The sequence below is a fragment of the Larus michahellis genome, chromosome 1 (assembly GCF_964199755.1).
Source record: "Larus michahellis chromosome 1, bLarMic1.1, whole genome shotgun sequence".
In the NCBI taxonomy this organism is placed as follows: Eukaryota; Metazoa; Chordata; class Aves; order Charadriiformes; family Laridae; genus Larus; species Larus michahellis.
The window spans coordinates 203187731-203215263 of NC_133896.1; the positions used below are offsets into that span (position 1 = coordinate 203187731).

Sequence of the window (27533 nt, forward strand, 5' to 3'; positions counted from 1 at the left end):
CTTGCTTTAGTTTATGCTTAACTTATTAAGAATAATGCTCTTGAGAAGCAAAATGGGCACCGTTAACTTCATGTGGAGCCTAAAATCACTCTCCACTTTGAGTTGTTGTAAAACTAGATGAGGAAAACTTCAAAATCTTTACTAAAGGAGACTGAAAGATTATAAAGGTGGGGAAAAAAATTGTCCTCTGCTATAATTTCTACATTGTTTATATTAGTAATTTAGGTGTGTTCTGCCTCTGGAGACTGTCCTGCAGGACTAGCAAAACGGTGTGTCAGAGGACTCACTTCTAAACTTTTGTGATGATCTATTTTGGTCAAGGGTATGATTTTTTTTCTACCAACCAAAGCAGTTAAATGAATGCAACCTGTATTGTGAATGCTTTAGTTTCATGTGAGAAGGATACCTTTTACTGTTACAGCTATTCTTAGTGAGGAAGCAATGAATAAGTGATCCACACGATTCTCTTTTACATTATTCTAACAACTGTAGTCTGCAGGAGGGAATTTTGTTCCCTTTCACAAGTACAACTTGATTCATAAATCAAAAGTGAACTGCTGGTTTCTTAGATACTTTCTGATTTTGTGTTTTGTGGAAGAAATACCTATTCTACATTCTATACCATAACATTTTCTGTAGGGTTGAGAAGAATGTGTTTTATATGTTCTGAGACATCCTAAAGAGAAGTTAGAAAATACAGGATTTCCTGTTTTCAGCAGGACATCTTTTTTCCCTGCTATCCTCTGCCCCTCAGTGTTTTTAGTAAAGATGGGGAGGAAGGACAATTGTTCCTTTGTTACTAACAGCTATCAGTAGATTTTGCTGATTGTGTTTTGAGAAACATGCATCAGAAAACAATCATTTATTTCCATATGTGCTCACGCTGTAAAAGAGGACTGCTTTCAGCATGTCTTTTCTTTGGGGTAATGAAGATCAAGAATTCAAAATTTATATTATCCTTTAGTGTGTTCCCACATATTATTAAACATACTTTGTGAAATAGCATGTTACAATGTCTGATGTAATTTAGAAGTAGCACTTACTGATTGTAACTTCTGTAGTGCCAGATACGAAATTTCATTCCACCTTAATATCTTCACATAGCATCTTTTGGTGTGGCCTGACTTTCTGACCGTATAAGCTACCTGCCAAAATCTTCCTGTGGCTGATCTGTTAGACCCATGCTACTTGCTGCAGAGCGCTGCAGGAAGGGGAAGCTGGGGAGCCAACCCACAGGCTTGAGATGGCCATAATTCCCCCAGATTCCATTGCTGTTAGGAAATTGTGGCCTATATCCTGCAGCTTGTGGTGCTGGGGAAAACTTGATAGCGTTGACCCACAGCAACTGGTTTTCTTCTTGCAGCTGTCTTGAGGTAATGTTACTTAGCCTTTGTGCTTGAATTGCTTGCCACAGTTTGGCCATCCTTGTGCTTATCTGCATCTTTACATTCCAAACTCTATGTGAATAGAAACTGTTCAAGTTGGTGTGCTGGACGTGGCAAAGATGTAGTGTAAGAAGGGAAGAGGAATGGTTCAAATGGAAGGCACTTCAATCACTATGCATAATTTTTGCGACTTTTATAGGATGAAATCTTTTTGGAGGAAAGGTAAAGGTGGAAGAATGCTTTGGAAGAGTGTAGCTTTCCCACTGAGTTGCATTACTGGAACTGTGTACTCATTTGGAACTAATTAATACACTGCAAGAATATATAGATGTAGCTGTACAGCGACAACCTTTCCAAAAGCGCTATAAGTTATAAAAAGGAATATGTGGTACGGGTGTTTGGGTTTTTTTTAATGTCATGTGAAGTTGAAGTGGCAAAATACAATAATTTAAAACAATTGTTTTCTCTAATCTTCACACTAGTTTTTAGTAATCTGGTCATGTGTTGACTTATGTTTTACTTCTAATGTCCTTTGAATTTAAGAAGAAGAATTAAAACAATTGGAAGTGATGTATTTAATTTACTTTCTTTAGCAACTGTTTCTAATAAGGGCAGCTATGTAACTCTAAACATGTCCTGTCATTTTGTAGGGGTTCATTATTACATGTCTTTAGATAACTGTACTTAAGTTCTATAGTGTGAATGGGAATTGGAAAAGCCTTTGCATTTTGCAGCAGAATTGTAAACCATTTCTGGATATTGCAAAATGAAACATCAAATCTTTTTTAAATTTACTAGAATTTCTTATACAACTAAACTTTTTTATTTATTCTTACTAATACTTGTTCATGGTGAACAGACTCCATCTGGTAATTACTTCTGGTTTCAGATTACTGTTGTACATATACTGAAAAAAGTTATTCTCTGTTTTAAAAGTTGTTTCTTGGTGAAAATTGTATTTTATGGTACTGGTGGATGGTTTCTACCATATCAGGTCTTGATAAACTCTTGTGGCATAATCCCTGTAACATATTGCAAGTCTTCTGCCAACTATGTATTTAGAAGAAAAATAATAATTGTCTCTAATCCTTGTTTTTGTTTCTTAAAAGCTTTGAAAAAAGTAAATTTCCTTCACTTATATCCTATCCCTTTTTACTGTTCAGTATAAAAGGAGGACATAAATGGTAAGTGCCATGACTGCAGTAACAACCAGAATTGAAACCTCTCATATAAGGCTGCAGTATTAGGCTTTCCTCTTTAAAGTTTCTTTCTCTGTCTTTTCCCTAACTTGTTAAGCTTTGATTTTTCAATATAACTACTTTTGAAAAACGTCTTGTAATCAAGTTTAATCAGTTACCAGTTGCTCAGTTTAATTACAGATGATAAAAATATTTTCTGTGTGGGAATTTCTCTTCCTGAAGCATTCTTGTCCATAGCGATGTTGTACATTAAAAATTTCATTGCATTGTTTGTTAATCTAACAGGCAGCCTAGTAATGCCTAGACCATTTATTGTGTGATTTTTAGTACATAAGTTTTATTGATAAACACTTTTGTATTGGTTAGGGTGTTTCCCTTGCTTTGTAAAAGTTGGTTAGTAAATCTGTTACAGCTCAATATATATATGCATTCTAATTTCATAATAGCTTAATCAGGAAACTTGTTTTCCTGTAATATTTTGCTGATTTTTATTTTGCTTACATATTTCTTGATGATGGTGATTGGAGGCAATATTTTATTTTTCAGCAGCACAAATATTTTTTAAAAGAATATATTACTTCTGAGTGCTAGTGATATATTAATTATTCAAAGTGTGCAATGATTATTATCCAATTATGAATGGCTTACAAAGATTTACATTGTTAAATCTCAATCAGAGCCTTTTTACCAAATAGTTCCAGTTTCTGGAAATACTTGTATTCATGTCACCAACTTAAAAGAGTGAAAAGAGAATGATTTGGATTTAGTGTATTAAAATAATTTTCATGTGTCTACAAAAGAGACCAAAATAGGTGGAGTTGTAGTCTTAGTTTTATGGTGCACAGATTTAATTCTGTAGTAAAGCTGCAAAATAGTGTCAGATGGGTATTGTACTTAATAGCTGTGATACTGGCCTACAGCTTGCAACTCTTCTTACTGGTGGTTTAAAGAGGGAGTTGAGTTTTTTGGATGTCCTTGTCCTCTTCCCTCCGAGGAAAACTCCCCCTTTTTAAAGTGTAACTTGCATATGTAAGGAACTGTTTCTTGTGAGTTTCAACTTCTGAATGCTTATTGTTTTTTCCTGTAAGACTTTGTATATTAAATACTTAACTTTTTTTGTCTCCTAGTCTTTTCAAGAATTATTTCTAGATGTTGTTTTGCTTTCATTTAATTTTTCTTGCACAGAAGCACTGCTGCTCAAGTATGTTGTGTAAGTATCAGCATAAAGTGGCATCTGCTAAAGCAGTGGAGATTGCCTAAATGGCAAAGATTGCAGTGGACTTGGATCAAAAACTGTAAGACAGATGAGAGCAAGGGAGTTAAAAAAAAAATACATCCGAAAACAACAAAAAAGTTCATGGAATCAGGAATGCGAGAAACTTGATTGAAAAAAAACCCACCCCATATTTAGTCTTTGTTCTAAGAGTTTTGTCCTTCTTTGGAGTGGTTTATCAATGTAGCTTCCGATTTCTTTATTATTTTGAGCCGACTGAGGTATATCTTATCCCTCACTTCTACATTCAGTTGCAAGTTTAGTAGACATCTGTGAAATGTTAGGTTTCCTTGGATTTCTGTAAATCAGGAATAGGTTTTTGCACTTCTTGGCTCTTAAGTGAATAGAGCTGCGTATTTTTTTTCTGTCTTCTGATTCTGTTATGCTCAAAAGCCCTGGTACATAAGAATGAATTTTCACTGAATGCAGAATTGTTTCCTACCTTATTGAAAACTAAACTAAGCTAAGTCAGATTTCCAATAATAAATAAATTAATAAAAATTTCCAAGGATCTTTTCAAATTTGATCTGTTTCCAGATAATATATATAATATATATTATTATTATAGATAATATATAAATATATATAAAATAATATATATTAATATATAAGTTATATATTATTATATAACAATAAATTTTGGTTATTTTATCTTGACAGCCTAGTGCACTTAATGAAGCTGATGGTGGTGAAGTTTTGTGAGGTTGTATGAATAAAGTCTCTGTTTCTTAAACTGCTATAAAGCTAAGCCACTTTATAAAAGCGCTTTTGTAGAGCTTGGTTGGGAGAGATGAATTACCTCCTTATTGAAATCCAGTGTACATACTAGTGGAAGTAGTAGTTCATGTTTGACACCTTAAAAGCCTTTTAAGGTAAAACTAGCTTGATGAAAGGCAGATCGTTAAATAGAGAACTAAAAAAAAACCCAACCTGATAAAACATTCCTGCTTTCAGGGCAGTGGTTTTAACGTCAGTGATCAAGTCTCTTCCTCTGCATAAAACAACTTAGGCTAGGCCTTTGAGCAAACATTTACAAATATGCAGTTTGTGTTTTTTTGCGAGTGGTCTTAGTTTTTGTTGTAGCACTTTTTTTAGTGTTACTAAAAAAAAACCAAACAACTTTTTTTATTTTTGCAGGATTACAGTGATGTGTATCAGTAGACAGATACTTAAATCTTGTATTTCTTATGTTCTTCAATGTTTTAGATACTAAATTTGGCGCTTTAGGCAAGAATAATAATTCCTTAACAGGCCGTAGAATATTCACGTTGTATTATTTTCAGAAACTAAATAAATTATTTTCAGCCTTTAATTGCATTGCCAGGTATAAAAACTATTTTAATTGCTCTAACTGCTTTTAGTATGAAAAGGCATTGCATAAAAATCAATACAGAACTTCAGCTATTTTTTTGTAGCATATTATGTGTCTGTATACATAAAGCAAAGCTATTTGTGGAATAAGATATTTTTTGGTTGTACCTATTTATTTCATGACCATTTTCAGATGGTTCATAATTGACTTTCTAGATTGTGTTTTAATGTGTATCAAGGACTCTACCTAAGGTAATTTTTCAGTAATGGAGCAAGTAATCATAACACTGTTATGTTTAATTTATAACTTTATATTTCAGTTTGTGCGAACTGTGAATATTTAGCGTAATGTGATAAGTTTTCCTTGTATTCAGTTATGCTATAGATATTTAGGAGACTAAAATCTTTTACTCTGTTGCCATCGTCTTCTAATGTTTGCACAAAATGCTGTAGAGCATACTAATATTTACTTCATGTGAACTTGAAAACAGAAGAAGTTTCATAAGTAATTTTTGTCCTTTAATGTGCTGTCAAATGTGCGTAAATCTCCAGTATGAGTTTATGTGTTGCAGTATTGTTTGTAAGCATTCCCAGGTTTGGTCTCTTCTACAGTAATTGATAAGGAATTGGTTTTGTCTGTGATCTTCAGATTATCTGTTTTTACTTATAACTTAATTTTCTTTCAGTAAGACTGATGGATCAAGAAACTAAAAGAACACTTCTCAGATGCTTCCTATGTAATGGCAAAATGACATCGGTCTTAGTGTTTCGTGAGACCTCAGATGCTGGTTTTGTTCAATTATTAACGGAAAGACTTCAAATGCATCTGATGTGCTTGTTTATATAATACTCCATTGCATACTTAGCTTCTCCTATTTAATGGATTTCAGACTTAGATTTAGAGAAAAAAGTCTATTAAAGACCAGTCTATATCCCATATTTTTAATATAATTTCTGAAAATTGTTACTGCTCACAAGTTAAAAAATAAATCTTCTTACTTAAGTTCCTTAAATACTGAACTCTTCAGTTTTTTGTGACAAGTAAGAATGAGGCTTTTATAAATAATTTAGAAAAATTTGTTGTTAATGTGTTTGATGTATTCCCGACAGATTTTGAAGAAGCTAAAATTAATGTTTGCCTTAATAATTTTCATTTTTTCTTCCTCAGCTACTGGAGTTAAGTTTGACTTGGAGTTTGTACACGTATTTACCCAGAATAAGAAGAAACTAACTTTCAGTTTCAGTTGTCTACTTGGTACCTATTTTGGACTCATCCACGTGTCTAAATTTTGAGATCTTACTTGGTGTCATTGAGATGTGCACCCAAAATAAGTTCCTCTGCTTAGAAAAGTTTGCTTTTATTCAAAGGGTCTGTGTTTAAATGACGAGTAAAACACCCCAAAAGCAGTAAGTGAAATTTCTGTAGAAATAGTATTTTTTCATATGAGGAAACCTGCTAATGGATCTGTTGCTTAGTGTGAGGATTATTTATAGATCTGGTTTCCCTCTCAAGAGGCAGCGCCTTCTGAGTAGTTTTTTTTTTTCTTAGCGTGAGCAGTAAGCCTCTGACCTTTTGCTTCACCTCTAACCTTTTGCTTCAGTAGCTCTCACGGGGTGCAAAATTTTAATAGTGGTAATCCAGTAAACTGAGACATAGACATTAACTTGCCTTAGTGAGGTTGCCTGTCTTTTGATACCAGGCTAAATGCTATTTTGAAATTAAAACATTCAGGGGTTTTCTCGTGAACATTTCACAAACTTCCTTTCTATAGTGTAGGCATCAAGTAGGTTTATCTCATTACCAGAGGTCATGCTTGTTTTGGGTTATTAAATCTTCCATGAGAAACAGGGAATTTAAGTCTGATATTTCTGTCTTCCATCAAGTCTGTCTTTAGGTTCCACTTTTAATTTTCCAGAGATTAGGTGTTATTGTTAGATGAATTAGCAACTTTAATAGGTACTGGTTTTTGGGAAAAAAAATGTGAAGAGTTTCCATAGAGCTGTTTTCTAACTGTTCAGATGGTGAGTTTAATATCTTGGTTAACAGAAAATAACATTTAAAGAGTCAATTAAATATACTCACAATTTACCATTTAAAGATGTTTTTCCCAAACATTGTCATAGAATCACAGAATAGCTTGGGTTGGCAGGGACCTTTAAAGGTCATCTAGTCCAACGCTCCTGCAATGAGCAGGGACATCTTCAACTAGATCAGGTGGCTCAGGGCCCCATCCAACCTGACCTGGAGTATTTCCAGGATGGAGCATCTACCTTCTTTCTGGGCAACTCGTTCCAGTATTTCATCACCCTCATTGCAAAAAATCTCTTCCTTACATCTAGTCTGATTCTGCCCTCTTTTAGTTTAAAGCCATTTCCCCTTGTCGTAATGCTACAGGCCATATTAAATAGTCTGTCCCCATTATGATTACCTACAGTGGCTAATGGCTCACTAATTTGGGTTTAGCATTGTGTTGGATGAAAGAGTATTTATATTAGTTTTGTACATGACATGAAGTACACTGCTTTTACTAGTGTTGCTGAATGCAGTTTTGTTGATGTACTTGTGGCAGGTTAGCTGGTAAGTGTCTCTTCTCAATGTATTATAAATACAAAAGATCTGAAAAAGATAATGTCAAAATTAGGTTCTTCAGGCTTTGTTTCTCTTCTGTATATAGTGCTGTATTTTATAATCCTTGATTTACTTTTGGAGTCTTTGTGTTCGTCCCCCCCTGCCCTTTCTGAATCATTAAACATTTGTTTATCTGTAGGGTAGCTTGTATGTTTTTCAGGTAAAAACCAGCTATTCGTGTTTGTCCCTACTCATTGTGATGCCCATTGTGTCTCTAACTTGATTCTGACCTTTGGGTCTCTAGTACATAAACAAAATAGTAGGTTTTGTTAGATAACTTTTGCTGAAAGCAGACACTGTAGCCTAAGAGTTACTGTGTGTTGACTTGGGTCAGGGGATTTAACTAGAAAGCAATTTTTCTTAATCCAATTGTATTTGTTCGGATGACCAGTTTCCTAAACTTTTGATTGAAATACTAGTATTTCCTGGTACAGTGTGTATCGTTTTCCTCAGAACTCCGTTTATTCAAATGATAAGTGTCTGTCTTAATTCAAATCTACCTCATCTTGCTCCTGTTTTGCAGTAAGTGGCCTCCAGGTTGTATAAAACTACTATCTGGAAAACTATGGAGCCTGGTTCCATGCCAGGAAGTTTCATTGATGCTTCTTTGTTCATGTTTTGTATGTTTAAGTGCTGTAGGCGTGGGCAGGCCACAACTTTGTTGGGGAAATCTTAAATATTGAACTACTCTGATCGTAAGCAACATTCATAACATGTATAAAAGACTGCATATGTTTGTTAGAAGTTTCTCCTACAGGACCTCTTTGTAACAATGAAAAACTTTGGCTTTCAGCTTTCTTTTGGCAAATACTTGCATGTTCTAATCACTTGGTAACTCCCAATCAGTTATGAGATAGCAACTACAATTGGACTCTTTTTTTTTTTTGATTACAGTTTAGTCAGCTTGTATAATATCTATTTGGTGAGGAAAAATTGTATTAATACAAAACTGACAGAGTCATATTTAGTGTACTGTGACTGTAACTAGTGCTGCTTTTAAAGTGTTCTGATACTGTAATGTTATATTCAACATTACAATTAAGAAGTAGTTAGATTTTTACATAGATACTTCATGACGAAGGACATTCTTGGCTGGTTGATTTTTCTTCTAAGTAAACGTTGACTTTTACTTCATCTCATCCTTGATCTTGCAGTTGGGGAAAATTGTTGTTTTGAATCGGTCCAGTGTTCACTCGGTTTTAATATTTGCCTAGATTTGTTTCCTGTGCAAGGAAAACTTAGCATTTGGGAAATCTAAAATGCAGCATTGTTTTATAACACACAATTTTCAGTTAAATATCTTAGTGTATTTCTGCATGATGGTAAAGTTAGCCCAGACTTCGTTACCAGTTAAACAGCCCTTCAACTCCATATCCACCAGGGTGAATTGTGGACTGCATCTTAATTAAATCATTTGCAACTTATTCTGTGGAAGTAAGGTATCCTCCATGCTCCCATGGATGTCTGTTTTGATACTTACCTACAGTCTCATGCCATTTCTTTAGCTAAACTAAAAGCAGAATAATTCTAAGCTGCAGCATAAAATTCTTTAATATGCCTCTGAAGATGTGAATATATTGCGGATGTAATGTATTTTATAATGTAATGTAATATTACATGTATCAATTGTGAACTTGGTGATATGGTGTGATACTGCTTTCAGAAAGTAGTTTTGCAGGTAAGTAAACAGTTAAGTGGTTTAAATTAATGCAGATTTTTTTTCACATGTAATCATGTTCAGCTGTTGAACTGTATTCAATTTATGTTTTTAATTTCATTACTGTCAAAAAATGAAGCTAATAGAAATGGGAGAAGTGTTTTTATATATTGGTTCCATGGAGCTAAAGTGGCTCCTAACTCTGGCCGCACCAAATTAATTGACAGAATGTTGTAACGGGGAAGTTGTTATTAAGAGAGTTAATGTATAGATATCATCCTTTTTTGTTTTTTTCCTTAAAAGATTTCCAGATCTGTTAAAGTGGTTACCTTCTCTAAGCACCTTTGTCCTATGAAAAATTATTTCTGAACTTTAAAATATTTGAGAAGCAGAATTTTACCTTCCTTGTTAGTTGTTAGATCAAGGGTAGATTTTGACAGAATACCTCTGTTCCTGTTTGCTCTCAGATGGTCAACAGCGATGGCATTGGGGAAAAAAAAATAAATCTGTCTTTGCAGTTGTACTCACAGAGAGTGCTTCATCTGTATAGCCATAGACAGTGAAGGGACATGGTAGGATTTTCTTTTACCTGAAAAGATGACATAAAGATGATTGAATAGAGGCATGGAATTAAAATATTTGGATATTAGCTACTGTTTACCTGCATTTTATTTGTGGTCAGATTTGCCTTCTATATATATAAATTTTTTGGCTGGTGAATAACATTTTCCACAGGTTGTGAGAAAATGAGGAACCTCTTTAGTCAATTTTATTCTATAGATGTTGTATATACGGTATTTTACTGAATTATAACAAATGGAAGTGGGAGAGGTGACAAAAAACTTCGGAAATAATGATATATTAATGCGGTGCTTTAAATACAGTATTAAAATAAATAAAAAGAAGCAGCAAGTAAATACAAGACAAAATAATGAAGCAGAAAAGACATAAATCTCAATATGGAGCAAAGTTCTGTAACCAACAGAGCAGGTTCTATGGTAAATCTTGGCTTATTTTAGACTATGTTTGTTTTCGTTAAATTAGATTGTCATTTGAATTTCTGGCCTATAATACAGCATTCTGAAACTATGAATTCTGTGTAAAACAAAGCTGCAGTAGCTTGTGTGATAAAAGGTCTTTAAAAAGCACATTACCTTTTTTATGAAAACATATTGATTCGTGCTTTTATTCAAGTTACTGACTTTTGGATATTTTCTGTAAAAGGTTGCAATTCTCAAGTTCAGTGTCTTAAGGTCGCTAGATAAAGACATTAAGAAAAACCTGGATGTAGACAACTTGGGTAGTATTGATGACCAGTTTTTAATATTGAAGATGGGTGAATATCTCTGCATGCAAATCAGTGACTGGTAAAGTGTCTGTTCATGAAGGTTTATACTAATATCTTTTCTGTCTCAAACAGTAAGTATTCTTTTGTTTACTTGTTCTGAGATGAAAATCAGTAATGATTATTCACCTTTTTTTTTTTTTCACATAATTTTGAATTTCATTAGTCTTTTCTAGTTCATTTGCTTTATTCCTATAGTTGATAGCAGTGGTTATTTTCTGCTTCTCATGACATAGGAGTGAGAAAATGTCTCCATTGTATAACAGTTGCAAGTATTTTGGACTGTCTTCCTAACCTAGTTTACTTTCTACCCCAAACAAGTTTTGAAAAAAATCGAATTTTGACAGTATTTTAACAGATTCCTGAGTGACTCTTTACTGTAAACAGGTTTCACTCTAAGGTATTAACCATTTCCAGTTGATTTTTTTTCTTGCAAGAACTTCAGCCTGCTCTTAACTTGCCTTCTTGCATCAGTATTTTTCTACAAGATCTTTCGGTTTTCCCTTTGCTAATTTTGAAGCAGTAGCTCAAACATATTCCCAGGCTGTAACAAGCCCAACGTGCCACATGGAGGTTGATGAGTAGCAGGAGTTTTTTAGGAGTCTTTTGTGTTGTGAAAAATGAAGTTACGTTCCTCTTTCAATGGTGGTGTTTTGGCCCATGTTTTGCTAAAAAAACAACAAAAAAAACCAAAACAAAACAAAAAAACAACAACAACAAAAAACCCCAAACCAAAAACCAACCAACCAAAAAAAAACAAACAAAAAAACCCCAAACATTTTTTGATCCACTTTTACTTTTTGGTTGTGTAAGTATATACTCATCTTCTACAGGACGTCACAAGTTTTTTTTCTTAGAAGTGCAATTGCTTAGAACATTTTGGATTTAAAAAAAATCAAGAGAAAAGGACAGCTAAAATGTAAGTAAAATCTGGTAGATGAGATAATGGTTCTTCTGCATTACAAAAGAAAGAAGAACGTGTAGACTGCTGCCTCTTATAAGCGGCAGTCATATCTGGAAAGTAGGAAATACGTTTCTTGGCCAAGATGCAAGAAACACAAATATATTAATGTACTCTGCTGTGCTTTAACTTAGATTTTGAGGAAAAAATTAAAATCTTTTAAGTCATGTTGAAATCTTTTTGAGAACAGTTTCTTCTAAATCTGTAAGATGGAAGTTTTGAGTGTGTGCTCTCTTGTAGGGACAAAACTGCAATCTATTTCTATCTTTTTCAGTGTTATTGTGTGTTAGGGGGTGCACTGAGATGCTTTTCAGTACTTAGGTAATGAAGTTGTATAGTGGAGTACTATTGTACCCACTTCTTTATTAATTCTGTGTAAAATATGCTAGTATATTTAACAATGTATATTAAGACTAATGTTTTTAATATGCTGTGGTAGCTATCTTGCACATTAATATATATTTAATATTATTATTTATCATAATACATCTGTGATTTTAAAACATTGCTTGAGGTATAAAATATTTTTTTTGTATTTTTAAAGAATAACTTCAGCTTAGAGTAGTAAACATTTTTCACTTGTTTTAACTGCATTGGGTTTTTTTCTGTGGCGTTTAGATGCTGAGGACTACCCTCAGCAATTGAGTGCTCTCCAAAAGATGTAAAAGGAAAATGAGGGAAGGCCCCACAAAAGTTGAAGATCTTTCTTGTTTGCTCCCAAAACAAAAAGCAGAGAACAAAGATGCAGTGCATGGAGGTTTTTCCCAAACATATTCCTATGCTTTTGCTGTTAGTTTTAAAAGAATTGCCCCTGTTTTAATAATGATAGTTCCTTTACAATCTTATCGAAATTATGGAAATATTTAAGAAATGCACTGGACTAATAATAGATCCTTTTTTCCATATGGGACATCAGAATATTTTTTTGTCAGCAGCTGTAATTATTGTTGTTACTACCATTAGGAATGTTTTTCCAATTTGTAGCGTGTACTGGAATTTATGTATCTGCATATATGTTTAATGCAGTACGTATTCCTGTTTTTACTGTTGTGATAGGTTTTATAATGTTTAGGTTATTTTAATGATGCAACCTAGTGAGACATCTCTGTCAATGCTATTCTTGACTTACCAAGGAGGAAATCAACTTTACCTATCTGCTCTGTTCCTGTTAGAATAGGTTTCTCAAAGACTGAGTCCTGTTGACAGCTATTAAACCTAATGCAAATTCTTCTCATTAGACTAAAACCGGGTCTGTGTAGTTTCCTGGACGCTATGTGTTTTATAGCTATGTTTACTTCAGTTGTTATCTAGTTTAATATATCTGCTTGTGTAATTTTGTGTAAGGTAGAAGAGTTTTGTGAGAGGTAAAAATGATATCTCCTGGGTGGGAGCTATCATTCAGTTTGTAGAATTCTTGAGTAGTTGAGGGTGGAAGAGATCCCTGGACTCATCTAGTTATGACTTCCAGCTCAGAGGAGGGATTAGCTCTAGATTTACATTGCCGTGCTCGGGAACGTACAGAAATCATGGATTTTGAAAGATCAGTATTTTTCATTTGAAATTATCTATGTGTGTGATGGAATAAACTATTTTGGAATATTGTTAACTTTTGGATCTTGCATATAGATCTTAATTGATGGATAAACCAAAGAGAGGGAAAGATGACAAGAGGGGTGGCTGGAAGAGAAGGGTTTCATTACTTTAACTCCTTGCTGGCAGTGTATCTTCGAGTGAGCTAGTCACTGGAGTGAAAGAATATTCTGAGGAAAAGACAAAAAATGCACAATCAAAAGTAGCCCCCGCATTCTAGTTTTGAGTGTCAAATTAGTAACTTTAACCATTTGTATGATTGATGTCTTTAAAATACAGGAAATTACAATTTTGTGTAAGGTTTAAGGGTCTTATGCCTCCTGGAGAGGCCTTTGGAAATATCTAGAAATAACTTAATGAAATAAATCACTCTAGAAGTGAGTAATGAATTCTAGTAAGAGGTACAGAAATATACCTATTTTGACAAATAGAAAGTCTGCTAAAGAATAGAATTCAGTCTCCATGTTAATGAAAACAGGTGGGAATCAACAACACTGTAAATTACATTTTGCTCTGCACACAGAACCTAGATAAAGTGCTAAATAAGTTACTGATTTTAATATGCAAGTTTAAGTTTATGGGGTAAGTGGTGTTCATTTTTGATAAGGTGGTTTTTTGATGCTGTGTCTTAGAGTTATTTTGGTCACCATTCTTTAGCTGAAAGGTGAGTGAATAGTCCTGTGTTAATTGTGAAGCGCATCTCCTGGCCACAAACACTTGAAGAAAACTGTATGATCCGTTGTCTTGTAATTTCTGTTGCTGTCTTGTTTTTTGCAGTTCAAAAATATTCCATGCCATATTTATTCCATACCATGATTTTTTGACAGTTTTGTTACCATGAATATTGCATCATTTGGAGACAAGATTTTCAGTTTTCTTTGGGCTGCTGCAATTGCGAGGCCTGTTTCCGTGGAAAAATGTAGTATGGGTTTGTCAGTTAAAAAACCCCAGTTTTATAACTACTTGTATTTTTATTTTCAGTGTGAGAAGGCAATTGCATCTGATACATTCTCCTGTATCAATTCTTAGGTGTCTTTTCAAAACAGTTAGTTTAATGGCTTTATAAAGTGAATTTAAAAATATATATTTTAAAAAGCAGAAGAATCGTCTGGGCAGTTCTCTGTATACTTAGACTACTGATATCAATGATGAATGAGGTGTAAAAACATTATACATGATATACCTCAAATGCTCAAGAAATCTTGTTTCTAATACTTAAAAAAAGAGGAGAATCCATACTATATTAAGTACAATATAGATGTAATTTGAAAACTGCGTGTATTCAATATTTTTGTGTAAGTCTACTTTTTACAGTTGGCATTAAAATGAGTTGGAATTGTGAGGAGATCTCATCTTTAATGCTTGTACCTAAAGTAATTAGGAAGTATAATGCTCTAGTTGCCATCATAGCAGTTTTTCTGAAAGCAGATTACTCAGATGAATCAGACCATTGTGTGGATTTTTCGCAGTAGTGAGTTCTGTGTTATTTTAGAAGAATCCTGCAACAGAGGTAATTTGGAAAGCTTTCTTTTGAGTCGTGTAAACAATTATCCTTTTACAATAGGATATTATCCTTTTTTTGCTTCGCTTTGTTTTTTATTTATTTTATTTATTCTTCCCAAGGGTTAAGTTACGCTTTACTACACATTCTTTGTCTTACACCTTTCTTTTCCCCTTATAATTGCATATCATCCGTTGTTCTCTTCCAGTTTAAGTTGTTTTCCCAGGTACCGGGTGACTTCAGAGCCTCTTAATCACCTCCCTACGTATTTCTCTAGTAAAATTTTAGCTCTTCTCTCTTGCTGCTCAATTTTAACTCCCTGTTATGGGTAGTTCTCGGTGGCTTCAGGGAAGGGGCTGAAGCAGGCTGCTACTCAGCAGAAGAATGGGCAGTCACATAGTGAGGAAAAGAAGCTCTGAGAAGATAAGTCTGTCATTGTTGTGTTCTGCAAAGGGTTTGAGTATCCAAGAAAGAAGCTCTCAGGTGGGCTGGAAAATCAACCAGCCCTGTTTTGGGGGGCTGTCATATCTGACTGTTGGTATTCCTCTGTTGCATTTTGTGCAAAACCCATGGAAGAGTTGACCTAATTTACCTGCAATAACTTGTTTATGCTTACATAGTAAATAGCTGTCTAGGACATGATTTGTGTGGGATAGCACTGAATTTTTGTTATCATCTGGACTCCTGCAAATACAGGTTTTGGCAAATTATCTAAGTACGTGGTTTTGATAGTTAATACGTCAAACATTTAGTTACGTTAATGATATATGCTGTTAGTTAACATTTGAAATTGAGTATCTTCTCTGACAGGGGGTTTGTCTTAAATCTGCTAATTCTGTGTTAACAGTATAGAAGAATTTTCCTGTGCTGAAAATTCAAAAGAACACAATAAGTTGTGAACATGCAACAGTAGGAATAATAATAATTCTTGTAAGCACATTGATTGACAGGCAGCAGTAATCATAAGGAACACTTACGGATCTTAAGTTGATAGCTGAAATGGCTTTTATATGGTGATAATTCATCACCAAGGTTAGGGCTACAAGATGGCAAATAATTGCTTCATGTATTTTTGTTAGAAAGGTTAGACATGACTAAAAAAAGTAAAAATTACAAGTTCTGCCCCTCTTGTACTTATTGTTAACTGAAGACTGGTAGCGTTTCAGGCTGAGGAAAAAAATGGTTTCTTCCTGGGAGGAAGCATAGTGTGCTTTTTAAAAAAAGTGTATGTTATAGCTTGCCAATGCTTCTGTCCTTTGCAAAGAAAATGAGTTAAGTACTAGTAACTAGTACAGTTTTATAGCTCTGTACTTAACATTCTTATCTAGCCGGTATTGTACTTAGCCCTGCCTCACACGGCACATTTCACATTAAAAAAAGAAACAACCAAACACCAACTTGAAGTTGAACCCGAGACACATCAAGAAAGTTATGTGCAGTAATTTAAATCTGGTACTTTCCCTTATAGCTAGAGAGTATCCCACAGCTGTTTGTGGCATGTCCTGTTTTCACACATGCACAGTCTGATTAATGTAGACTGGTACCCACAGTGGTGTTCTGCCATGTTGGGCCCAGGCATTGAGAGTAGGGATGATAATATCACTTTTCCTTCTGCTGTTTTATGCCAGGGCCGAGGTGTAAAAGCAGACTAATATCAACAAGGTTGTATGCTGGTTTTGTGACCAACTCATTGGTATCAATTTGTGGGTATGATTGATCCTAATAGGGCTGCTGATTTTACTTAAGATTTTACTTGACATTACTGTGAAAAGTCTGACAAAGTAGTTGCGTGTTCTGTTATAAAGTTTTAACATGGCTTCTAGGGTCTGAAGGAGAGGTCCTTCTTAGTGTTCATCAATGGCTGTTCATAGCTGGACCTTAAAACCTGCCTGTGTCTTTTAGTAATGAGGCTGCACTTTTCCTCTCCACACTAAGCCATATTCTTTTGAAAATAGTGTATAATCTTTTTATGTTAAGTACATTTTCTAGGATAATATGAGTTACTAGAAACAAAGTTACTGACCTGAGAGCCTTTTGTCATGACAAATGACAGTTTCCCATACCAGATATTTTTACAAAACTACTGACTCTGTTTTGTCGAATATTGGTGTCTGCCGCTTTAAGCGTGTGAAGATAGAAGACTTGTATTTGGCACCCCAAACATGATTGAATGAAAAGTTTTGTGAAACCATAAAAATACTTTGAAAGTATTTTGATTTGATTAATATTTCTGTTTAAAGGTTGCTTTTAGCAAGACTGATTCAGTTGCCTAGTATATGGAATTGTTTTCAAAATGCATCTGAACTTACAGTCTTAAATGATAAGTGGAATGATTTTCAGAATCAGGTAAATTCTTTTGTATATGCTTATTCCCAGCACACGTGTGTTCACTCGAGAGTGGAATATACGTTATCATTCTTGCAGAAAATTAACGAGAAAAAAATTTTGGTATAGGTTTCGTTAGTTTTCATTTTGAACTGTGAATTTGTTTCTATTTCATCCTTTTGATGTCAACAGTAATACTAAAATCCCTTGTAATTATCTGTGATAGGTGTACCTTTGTCTTAAGTGATGATTTCTGCCACTCCGGGTAGTACTATCTTTTGAGTATTGTTTCACAGCAGGCCGTGGTTCATGATCAGTAATGTTGGAACTCTTTCTTGCTGTTGGATGACTAAGCATTAATTGAATCTGGACCAATTTGGCACATTATTTGTCTGTTGAGTATAAATGCATGTTATGTAGTTTATGTTGATACACAGAATGGTAGGGGTTGGAAGGGACCTCTGGAGATCATCTAGTCCAGCCCCCCTGCCAGAGCAGGGTCACCCAGAGCAGGTTGCACAGGAACGCGTCCAGGTGGGTTTTGAATGTCTCCAGAGAAGGAGACTCCACCACCTCTCTGGGCAGCCTGTTCCAGTGCTCTGCCACCCTCAAAGTAAAGAAGTTCCTCCTCAAATGGAGGGACTGCATATTTATAGTGGTTTCAAAAGGATGGTCAGTATCCGAACTAACATATCAATAGCATGATTTATCAAAAAATGTGCTACCACGAAGTTAAGTCAGAACTATTGAAGCAAAGATGACCTTGCAAATTGTGTTTGTATACCACAATATAACACATCAGAGCTTGGTTTCGAATCAACACAAGCATTTTTGAGTCGTGAAACCAGATGGACTGTATTATTGAACCACGGCCTTCAGGCAATACTGCAATAAGACATCTTTATTTGCAGTTAAAATGTAAATATACTTCTTAATGAAAAACACTGTGTAAAGATGGATTCATTTGCAGTTGGTAACAGAACTATTTGGGAGATTTAGACTGCTGCATCTTGATAAACGAAACTTGTTATGTATTCTTAACCTTTAGCATTATGCAAAAATGTACAGCATGCTATATTGAACTTACTATTACATTTAATTTTATAAAAACGGGAGTATAGTTAACTTTATTCCTTGTACTTTTTTCTAATCAATGGAAACTTTTGAAACTTGAAAATTTTTATTAATGGGAATGTTTTAAGTTTTAAGAATGATAGGTTGACCATGAAAACTATGTTTACTTTCAGAGAGAACAGGAATTGAGAATGGGTGATATGGGTCCTCGTGGAGCAATAAACATGGGAGGTAGGGATCCGAAGGAAAAAGGCTTTTGTAATGTAATTTTTCTTTTTCTTTGGGACTGTACATGATACTCAAGCACTATTAATTAGTGACAACGACTGGTAAAAAGGAGTAAACAGTATTAGGAAATAAAAAAACTCAGATATTTTGCTTCTAAGCAGCTGGGTTTTTTCCCAAGGTGTATCTTGATTTTATTGTTTTAATTGCCTGTGGGAGAAAAATACCATGTGCAAGTTAGGAGAAACCAAAAGGCAGGGAAAGGTGATGATCTAGAAATGACCTGATAGAAAAGAGGAATTTTCTGTTCAAAAAGTATTTGGTGTTCTTTTGGAGGGACCATCTGTTCAGAGAAGTTGGGACTGTAATTGCATGCAGTGAAGTGATGTAGAGCTTAAAATTGGCGAGTTCTGTTGATGTACCTGAGAAAAGATTAATGAATAATGTGACGGGTGTTCTGCTAACTTATTGGAAAATCTGTATTTGCAAATATTCTCAGTTCACTTTTGTGACTTGAAATATTGCCACTGCTAAACCTGCTGCCGTGAAGTCTAGAAAAGTACATTCTTAATAATTAGACCTTGCTCTGTATATGCAGGCTGAAACAGTTTGGAATCTTACTTACCGAGAATATCTGCTTTTAAACAAGACTAAAACTTAAAATTATTTCTTAAAAAAAACCCCAGATCTTACTAAACTTTTTAAACTGTTCGATATATATTTATTGGAACCTTCCTGATGTTCATTTAAAATAGATCAAGATGATAATTTTAAGAAAAGTTAATATTATTTTTGTGTATTTTGAATTTGAAAGTACATACAAAACTTGGTTAACATTTTTGCTTGACCTTTTGAGTAATGAGAATTTATAGACTAATGAAGGTGCTAGGTCCAGATTTTAAAATACATTATTCACCATTTCCTTGCACTTATTGAGACACGTTTACAGTTGCAAAATAGAAATAGGCCTTTTCTTTCCATCAAGATGAAGAGCTTTAAAAATAATTCTATAGGAAAACATTGTGAAGTTATCTACAAATAACAAGCTGAAGTATAAATTGTGACTAAATTTTTTTTGTAGTTGTACTTTTTGCATATTATTATAGTCTACTTGAAAATTTCATTTAATTGGGAGACTTTGTAAATATTGATACTGTGCCAATTGTCTAGATCCACAAGATACACTTTTTATGTACAGATTTTAAATGTGTATTTATAGCAATCAACTTCACAGCCTTTTTCTTATCAGGTTTTAATACTTAACACTGATGTTCATTATAGGCTTGCTTTGTAAGCTTTGTGCTGTGACTTGATTTTAAACTTGATACAAATGCTTTTAGAAATAAATGTATAGTTCCAAAAGGATGTAGAGTAACAGAGAACTATTATTTTACAAAGGGAAAAATATCCATAGCAAGACAGGTAAGGGTAGTGTTTATTTCCACAGTATTTGGATTTTATCTCACTGGAGAGATTTTTTTTTTTCCTCCAGCCCATTAACAACCCCCCCTCTACAACCAAAAAAACCTGACCCCAAAAACCTGCAGTAGACCTTTAAATAGTAGACCTTTAATTGTTGATCTTAGCATACTCTCTCAACATTTCTCATAGAATTGCAACTTTATTTTTAACTAGCCTTTACCTGTGCCATTTGCGACTTTTCATCATGTGGGACAGTGGGGAGCTGGAGTATTTTCAGTGATGGCAACCCATCTGCGTGATAGCATTATTAGAAAGCAAGGTGCCTCTGTGACAGATTTAGTTAGTGTTGGGCTGACCTGTGCAGGACCACTCATTTTCACATTGTCTTCTGCAGCAAACAATTTCTAGAATAGAATCTACATACCTCATCATAGCACTTAACCAGATCTGTAATGCTAAGTGCAGCTGATAAACTTTTAAATAAGGATTTTTAAAATTTTTTTGGTAACTCTCTGTGTTAATGAGGATTATTGACTATGCCTTGTTGCCAGCTGTGCCAGACGTTGGCATGTGCAGTTCAGACACTTGGCGTGTACTTTTCCAGCCCTCAAGACAGCAGAAAAAAAGACCTTTTTTTAGTGCCTCTATTGTGGCATGGACACTGACTGCTTTTCATCTGTTGCTGAACCTGATCCAGTGAATTAACGGTTTACATCAGTGTCCCACCAAAAAGAACGGGCAATCGAGTGCTTAGCTCTTAAGGTCTGCTTTGAAGCTAGGAGGACCTCTGAGGTATAGCTAAAATGCCACTGTGACCTCTCGCTGAAACTCTGCAAGGCCCCACTCTCTCCTTGTGTTACACTCCCTGGTTGTCCTCCTGTCAGAGCTGACTCTGCCTGAAATTGGCTTAATAATATAGAGGTTTGATAGCATAGGTTGCTATACCCCACCCTGGAAGCAGTATTGAGTGCATTTGTATGACGCGGAGGATAAGAACTTCAGTCGAAGGATAAGCATACACTACCTGTGTGAGGCCAGCTGATTAATTAGGCTGGTAAGCAAGCCAATAACAGATAATTAAGCATTGACTGCACTAAGCACTGCCATCATGATAGTCCTGCAGAGTACTTCTAGCCTATGAAAATAAAGGTTTATCCTTATATTGGCAGTTTAGACTTCTTTTCCTTCTATATATTTGGTCACTGAATGGATGACACCAAAAAACAGTTTTAGGACATATTCAACTGTAATTCTCTTGAATTGCAACACAATCTTCTACCTGCTACATGAACTGATCGTGCTTGTGGCTAGGTAAGAAGCATCCAACTTGTGCATACCTTTGTTTTGGTTTAGTGTCGTAGGGAGAAGAGGTCTTGGCGTTTCTCATTACTAAGCTCAAATGAGTTCTGCTTTTCAAAATTATAGTGTTTTTCTCTATTGCTTCTAATAAACTTGCTTAGCAATTTACATGTGCTTCTGTGTTGCATGGATTGTTTTTGCTAAGCAGCTTGCAGTTGGCATAATGTATATGATCAAGCCAAGGGCTGCAATTTTAGTAGCAATATGTTGGATGCAGTGGTTTCACTGACTGCTGTGATATGTGTACTCAGGGCAGGTAATAAAGAGGCAATTTTGCATACCTGTAAATAGTCATAGTGCTGTATCTGCTAAGTTGCCTGCTTACAATGATGTACATTTATATATTCATTACTAAAGAAGTTACAGTTGTGATGAGAGGTGAGGTTGATTTTTTTTTTTATTTTAATAAAAATAACAAGTTTAGTAGTCTAGGAACACATCAGTTTTCTTGATACCGTTGTATGTTGTCATGACTTAAAATGTAGATTAGATTCCCGAGGCTTGTCTTCTTCCATTATCAAATTTTGGATGCATGTTTTTGGCTGAAAGGGGTGGGTTATCGGTGGTGGTCTGTGGAAAATGCATCACCACCAGTCTTAAAGTTGATGATATTTCATAATAGATGGAAATTATATATATATATAATCAGACTTTTTTCTTTCTTATAACAACGTGAGAAAATGTTATGAAGGCAGTTTTACCTACCTGTTGAGTTATGTTAGTGGGTACTGGCAGAGTGGTATTTCCTAGTGCAATTTTACGGCTAAGTGATCTTCTGAAAATATGTTTCTAAGTTCTAAGTCTACCTCTTACTGTGAATCAGAATTTTGGAGGAGAGCGTTCTGTCCCTTTCAATTCTAACAAAACTTCTCTTGGTTTTCATGTACTTTTACTATAATAAATTAAATTTCAATGCAAGATTTATTTATGTCATATTACACGTAATTTTTTGTGAAGTCGAGTGCCATCTTTGGTATTGCTTTTAGACGTTAGGCTAATACACTGTAACTCTATATACAGTTAACATAATACTGGTAGAATAGTTCTTGCAAATGTTTATTTATATGTTATGATCCCTAAAAGGTCAAGTTACCTTATAGCTGCCAATTACTGCAAAATCACTTGAGTTTTTTTGTGAATTTGTAGTGTGTATAGTGCATAGATATGCTACATGAACACTTCAATTCCTGCACATAAGCCATACAGCTATATTTAGCTGTAAAGTTCAGGATTTTCAAATACACTTGTCAGATTGTGTAATGCAACATACCAGGGATTAATGAAAATCTGTTTAAAAGCAGATGATTGAGATAAATGTACAGTCTCAAAGAATATATTTTTTTTTATTTCAAGTATTGGAAGTTTTGTACATTTGGCTTTTTAAATATTGTAAATTGTTTGTTTATTCTTGTAAAATTCAGATAGGACAGCTCTAAGTATAGATTGTTTTGCATAGATGCGTTTAGCCCAGCACCTGCTGGTAACCAAGGCCCTCCTCCAATGATGGGTATGAATATGAACAACAGAGGAACTTTACCTGGCCCTGCAATGGGTCCTGGTCCTTCCATGGGACCAGAAGGAGCTGCAAATATGGGAACGCCAATGATGCCAGATAATGGAACAGTGGTAACGTATCACAAATTTAATTACTTTGAATAGCTGTCATGTCTCATGGCCCATTTCTGTTACCAAAGATATTTTCACACTCAGGAAGAACATGTTATGTGTGTTGAATCTGTTAAAAGTAATTAGTAAAACTTGTTCATGCAAATAATTTACAAGACAGAAGGGAAATCTTTATTTAACTTACTGTGAAAATCTTGCTTCCCTTAGGAATGGGACGAGTTCTTTGATAAGTAAGCAGACTTCGAACTGATGTTAGAATATACAGCACTTGTAGCAATACTTTATGTGTATGACCTGTCATGGAAAACTCACTGAGAGAAGGAAATCCCTTCTGTCAAATGAAGGAACATCATACCGGAGTTGTCTGTGAATTTAAGCATTTGCTGTTATTTCTTTTGTGAAATTAAATTATATATATTAGCTTGTTGGGAGTTTTGATGAACAGTTCAGTGTTAGAAGCTATGTAGTGTGAAGATATCTTTGTGTGAACTATTTAATTTTTTTAAAGCAACTTTAGTGTTTTTTCTGTTTCCTTTCTAACACTGTTGAAAGCATGAGATTATGACAGTAATTACTCCACTTAGAAAATAAGTATGCCAACAGCTGTTAGGGATAACTGTCATATCAATACAGGAAAAATAATATTGCCCAGTTCCCAAGGGTGGTAGGGAATATCTTGTATACAACTGGAATTTTTTATCAAGAGTAGATATGCCATTGGAATGCAGTTGGAGCACTAGCCATTTTTGCTCTGTTCTCATAGCCAGTCATTTTTCCTAGCTGTAATGTCTTACGTAGAGAAACAACTGTATATTTTGAACCTGATTTTTACATAGTTTTCAGTATTGTTCTCTAAATGGATATTTGGGATGGTCTAGTGGTGGTGTGATATAAAGGAGTATATAGTATAACCAGTGATTCCATTATAGTTTTATTGGAACACAGAAGCATTTTATAGCAGTATTTTTTTTTATACATGCCTTTTCAACAGTATCCATCTGCATTTGAGCAATCTGTATAATGAATCATGGACAAAATCCTTTGTTACTTAGAGGAAAATGAGATTTTGATTGAGCACAAAATACCTAATGAGTCTGGTCTTTTATCAGTTAAAGGAGAGGATCTCACTTCGCATCATAGGAGCCAGCTCATTTTATCAGTCGTTATCACAAAACTGGTGGTGAGGGGGGGTGGGGCAAGGGGGAGGAAATGCTTTTCACAAAATACTGTTTTCAGAGATGCTTTTGCTGGAGACCACTGTGTTACTGGTCACCTCTGAAACATTCTCTTGTGATTATATAGACACTGGAAAAGAGGTGTAAGGAAAAGAACGTGGTATTGTAAATCATCGTATCTATCTCAAACTGTTGTTTTTCTACAAAAAGTCATTCCAGGTATGGAAATGTAGAGAATATACTGACACTTCAAAGTCTATGTCTTAAAAAAAATATTTTTTTTACTTCCATTTTCTTCTGCACACTACTGAAGGACAAATTAGATGGATTTTTTGCCTTTTTATTTTTTTTTTTCATTTTGGACTTTCAAAGCTTTTAATTTGGAGGGCAGGTCCCTACAGAAAGGCATAGCCTTATTGTATTTTTCCAGTTGTTGGAAAAACACTTTAAAGATCCTTTGAGGGCTGTCTGCTAAACCACTGTAAGAGTTAATTTCAGTTTCCAATGAAGGAAATGGAGAATATGCTTTATAGACCAGAAATATGGTTTTTATTTTTTAAATCTGATGTTTTTCGGAAGTCTTTTAGGGGAAAGTTGGAGTAATAGTCTTTTTGTTCCACTGCTGTCTTTTGAAATGTATTATCTTTGAACATTTTAAAAATAGCTTTTTTTTTTTCCCCCCCATACTTTATTGTAGATAGCTAATTCCTGCAGTTTTCTCATTAGCTGGAGAGAGGGGTCCTTGTTGGAAAGAGGACTTGACTTTTTGTCCAAAAGTCAAATGGTAAAAATTATCAGGAGAATGTGATAAGCTGTTTGTTGAAATTCATATCCATTGCTAACAATCTGGCATGAGTTAAAGATATTTTTTTTAATAATTTTTCACCAGTGCTGCAGATTTTTAGGTACGTTGGGGCAGTAGTAGATCTTTATGCAGTTTTTGAAGTAACTTTTTTCTTATTCAATGTCAAATTTTAAACAATGCACATATATACAAACGTGATCTAAGATATATATTTTTATCTGTACAGATATAATGCTATTTTAATATATATACACGAATTAACAGACATTAGAACTGTTGAGCTCTACTGCTATTACTGGAGTTACACTTTCAGAAGAATTCTTCTCTGATTTGGGCATATAAATAAAGCGCTAGTCTTGAATGCTTTTGTCAAACTCTGAATACCTGGGCAGTTAATGTAGATCTTTGTACAAAAGGATTTCTTCTGAAAGCATAACTGTGCTCAGCAGGTGAATGGTGAGTTATTTCAAGATATGACTGTACCATATATCTGTGCTTTTAACGGTTTATGTTATATTGAGTTAATGTTTTAAATTTCATAATGTGGGGTTCTATTTTTAAACACTTGCATAAATACTGAACTATAAGTGCTCAGATGCATGTTTTCTGGTTTAGGTCTTAATTGCTATAGCTAATAAATCTGTGTAAGCACATATACCTTTATTAATATCAGGCACAGAACTAATGAAAATAAACATGGAACATTAACTGGATTTTCATATTATATTGTTAATTCAGATGAAGCTTTAGATATAAAGTTGTTTTTAAACTAAGCGTAGTGCAGTTATGCATTTTGTCACTAGCTGTGTCAGTTTATTTGGACTGAGTTTTGAAAGTCTTAACTAAATATTCCTAGTGCCATACAAAAGGCTGACTCCAGGTATATCCACAGCTATATAAATCTTCAGGTTATATTGCTATTAAGACAATAAACCTGCAGTCTCTAGAAATACAAAGCTGGGGGTTTTTTTTCCTAGTTTGACAATGTTTCTGTGTCTTAATTTATTTAAGGGAGAAGCATTGTAGTTGGTACATGAGGCAGAATAGGGCTCAGGTATAAAATTATTGTTTGCTGTCTCTTCTGTTACATAGAGAATATGTATTGCTTCAGTCATGCTTGAAAGGATGAAGCTACATTCAGCACCAGAGTTGATCTTAATACTGAAGTTTTTAATTTTTAATTTACTTTACAAAGTTGGAGCATAACATTAGCACTCTTTAATTTCTAGCTCTTCTTCCATAATAACTAATTCAATTGCTCCTTTCTTCCCTCTATGTGTGATCCTGATTCTGCTGGACTATCTGCTGAACTTCATGACATCACCACTTGTGGTTTTTGTTGTAACTCACATTTGGCCTGTTCCAAATGGACTTGTATTAGCATAATGAGAGATTCCCTCAAGGAGGTCCATCACAGATGGGTTCACCTCTGGTTAGTAGAACGGGCTCTGAAACTCCTCAGCCTCCAATGAGTGGTGTAGGTGCCGTGAGTGGTGGACCTGGTGGCTTTGGTAGAGGAAACCCAGGGGGCAACTTTGAAGGACCTAACAAGCGTCGCAGATACTAAAACTTATTTCATTCCTTACTGTTTAGAAATTCCAGTAAAACTATACAGTGATATGCCTTTATAATTTTAGCTGTTACCTGGAAACGGTTTTATTGTTATTGTAGTCTTTAAAACAGTTTCTTTTGTAAAACTTTTTTTGTATTCAGTCATAGGCTTTGTAGTCTAGAGAAGAAATGATGCGGATCATTATGTAAGGCAATGTGTTTGTGACTAGCAAAATACAATGTGTGACTATGCTGTAAAACGTGCAGTTAACTGGTTACAATAAAATATAAAAATAACTTGAAAGGATTTTGGGAATGTTATTACTAATACTGGGTGAGAATAATTTTACGATTAATTATAAGTGGCATAATTTTCATTCTTATGTAGTTTCTACTGTGTGTCAAGAAGGCTCCATTCTTAATAGTAATTCTTTTTACTGCATGTTGCAGTATGCAGTGTACTATGAACAATTTATAACACAACTGCTTTTGTTTTGACTTTTGAAGAGCATCAAATTTTATACAAAGTGTTCTCAAGGATACTGTGTCCATGCATCTCAGTCTCCCTTTGGAAACTTAGTCACAATAAGCTCATCAACCGAGTATATCTGTTACTCAGATTATTGGAAAACATAACTTGGGGGGAAAAAACACCCCACCTTTGGAGAGGAATCTGTATGTATGCTTTATTCATAACAGTATGAATGAATTTACCTAAACCATATTTCTACAAAAGAAAAATTGTTGTCATCTGTGTGTTCAACTGATCGTTAAAGTATCTTGCCGTTGCAAGGGAGGAGACATTTGTGCGAGCTGGTTTAAAGCCTTCCACTGTGTAATGCATTATTATAAGTATACGTTTCCCCTCGTGGTTGGTTTGAATAGAAGCAAGTCTGTTACTAATTATTAACTGTTTAATTAGGAGGCAAGTACATGTTTTTCCATTAAAATAATTGTTCATTTATAGTAGAGTAATATGCATTTAGAAGGATTGCACATGAGTATTCTTGATAAGTGTTTTACAAAAGGATGAATTTGAAAAATACGCTTTTCCAACACAACTTAGGCTAGATTTGCTGATTGAGTCTTAAGATAAAACTGATGATAAAGCTAATAAAAA

The 27533-nt window shown here is 34.5% G+C and overlaps 1 protein-coding gene across 6 annotated transcripts in view; it reads left to right on the forward strand.

Moving 5' to 3' along the window:
• PSPC1 (paraspeckle component 1) overlaps window positions 1-27533 on the forward strand; it is a 73128-nt gene that overhangs the window by 13162 nt on the left and 32433 nt on the right. The window contains exons 7-9 of one of the 6 annotated variants that reach the window (XM_074569902.1): window positions 18424-18481; window positions 22713-22882; window positions 26244-27144. The exons of 4 other annotated variants lie outside the window; for them this stretch is intronic. In XM_074569902.1, coding sequence (XP_074426003.1) covers window positions 18424-18481; window positions 22713-22882; window positions 26244-26429 — 414 coding nt within the window. In that variant the 3' untranslated portion in view covers window positions 26430-27144. Of the gene's footprint in view, window positions 1-1584; window positions 1627-18423; window positions 18482-22712; window positions 22883-26243; window positions 27145-27533 lie in introns of those variants that run through there. One more of the 6 variants, XM_074569928.1, reaches the window with a different exon arrangement.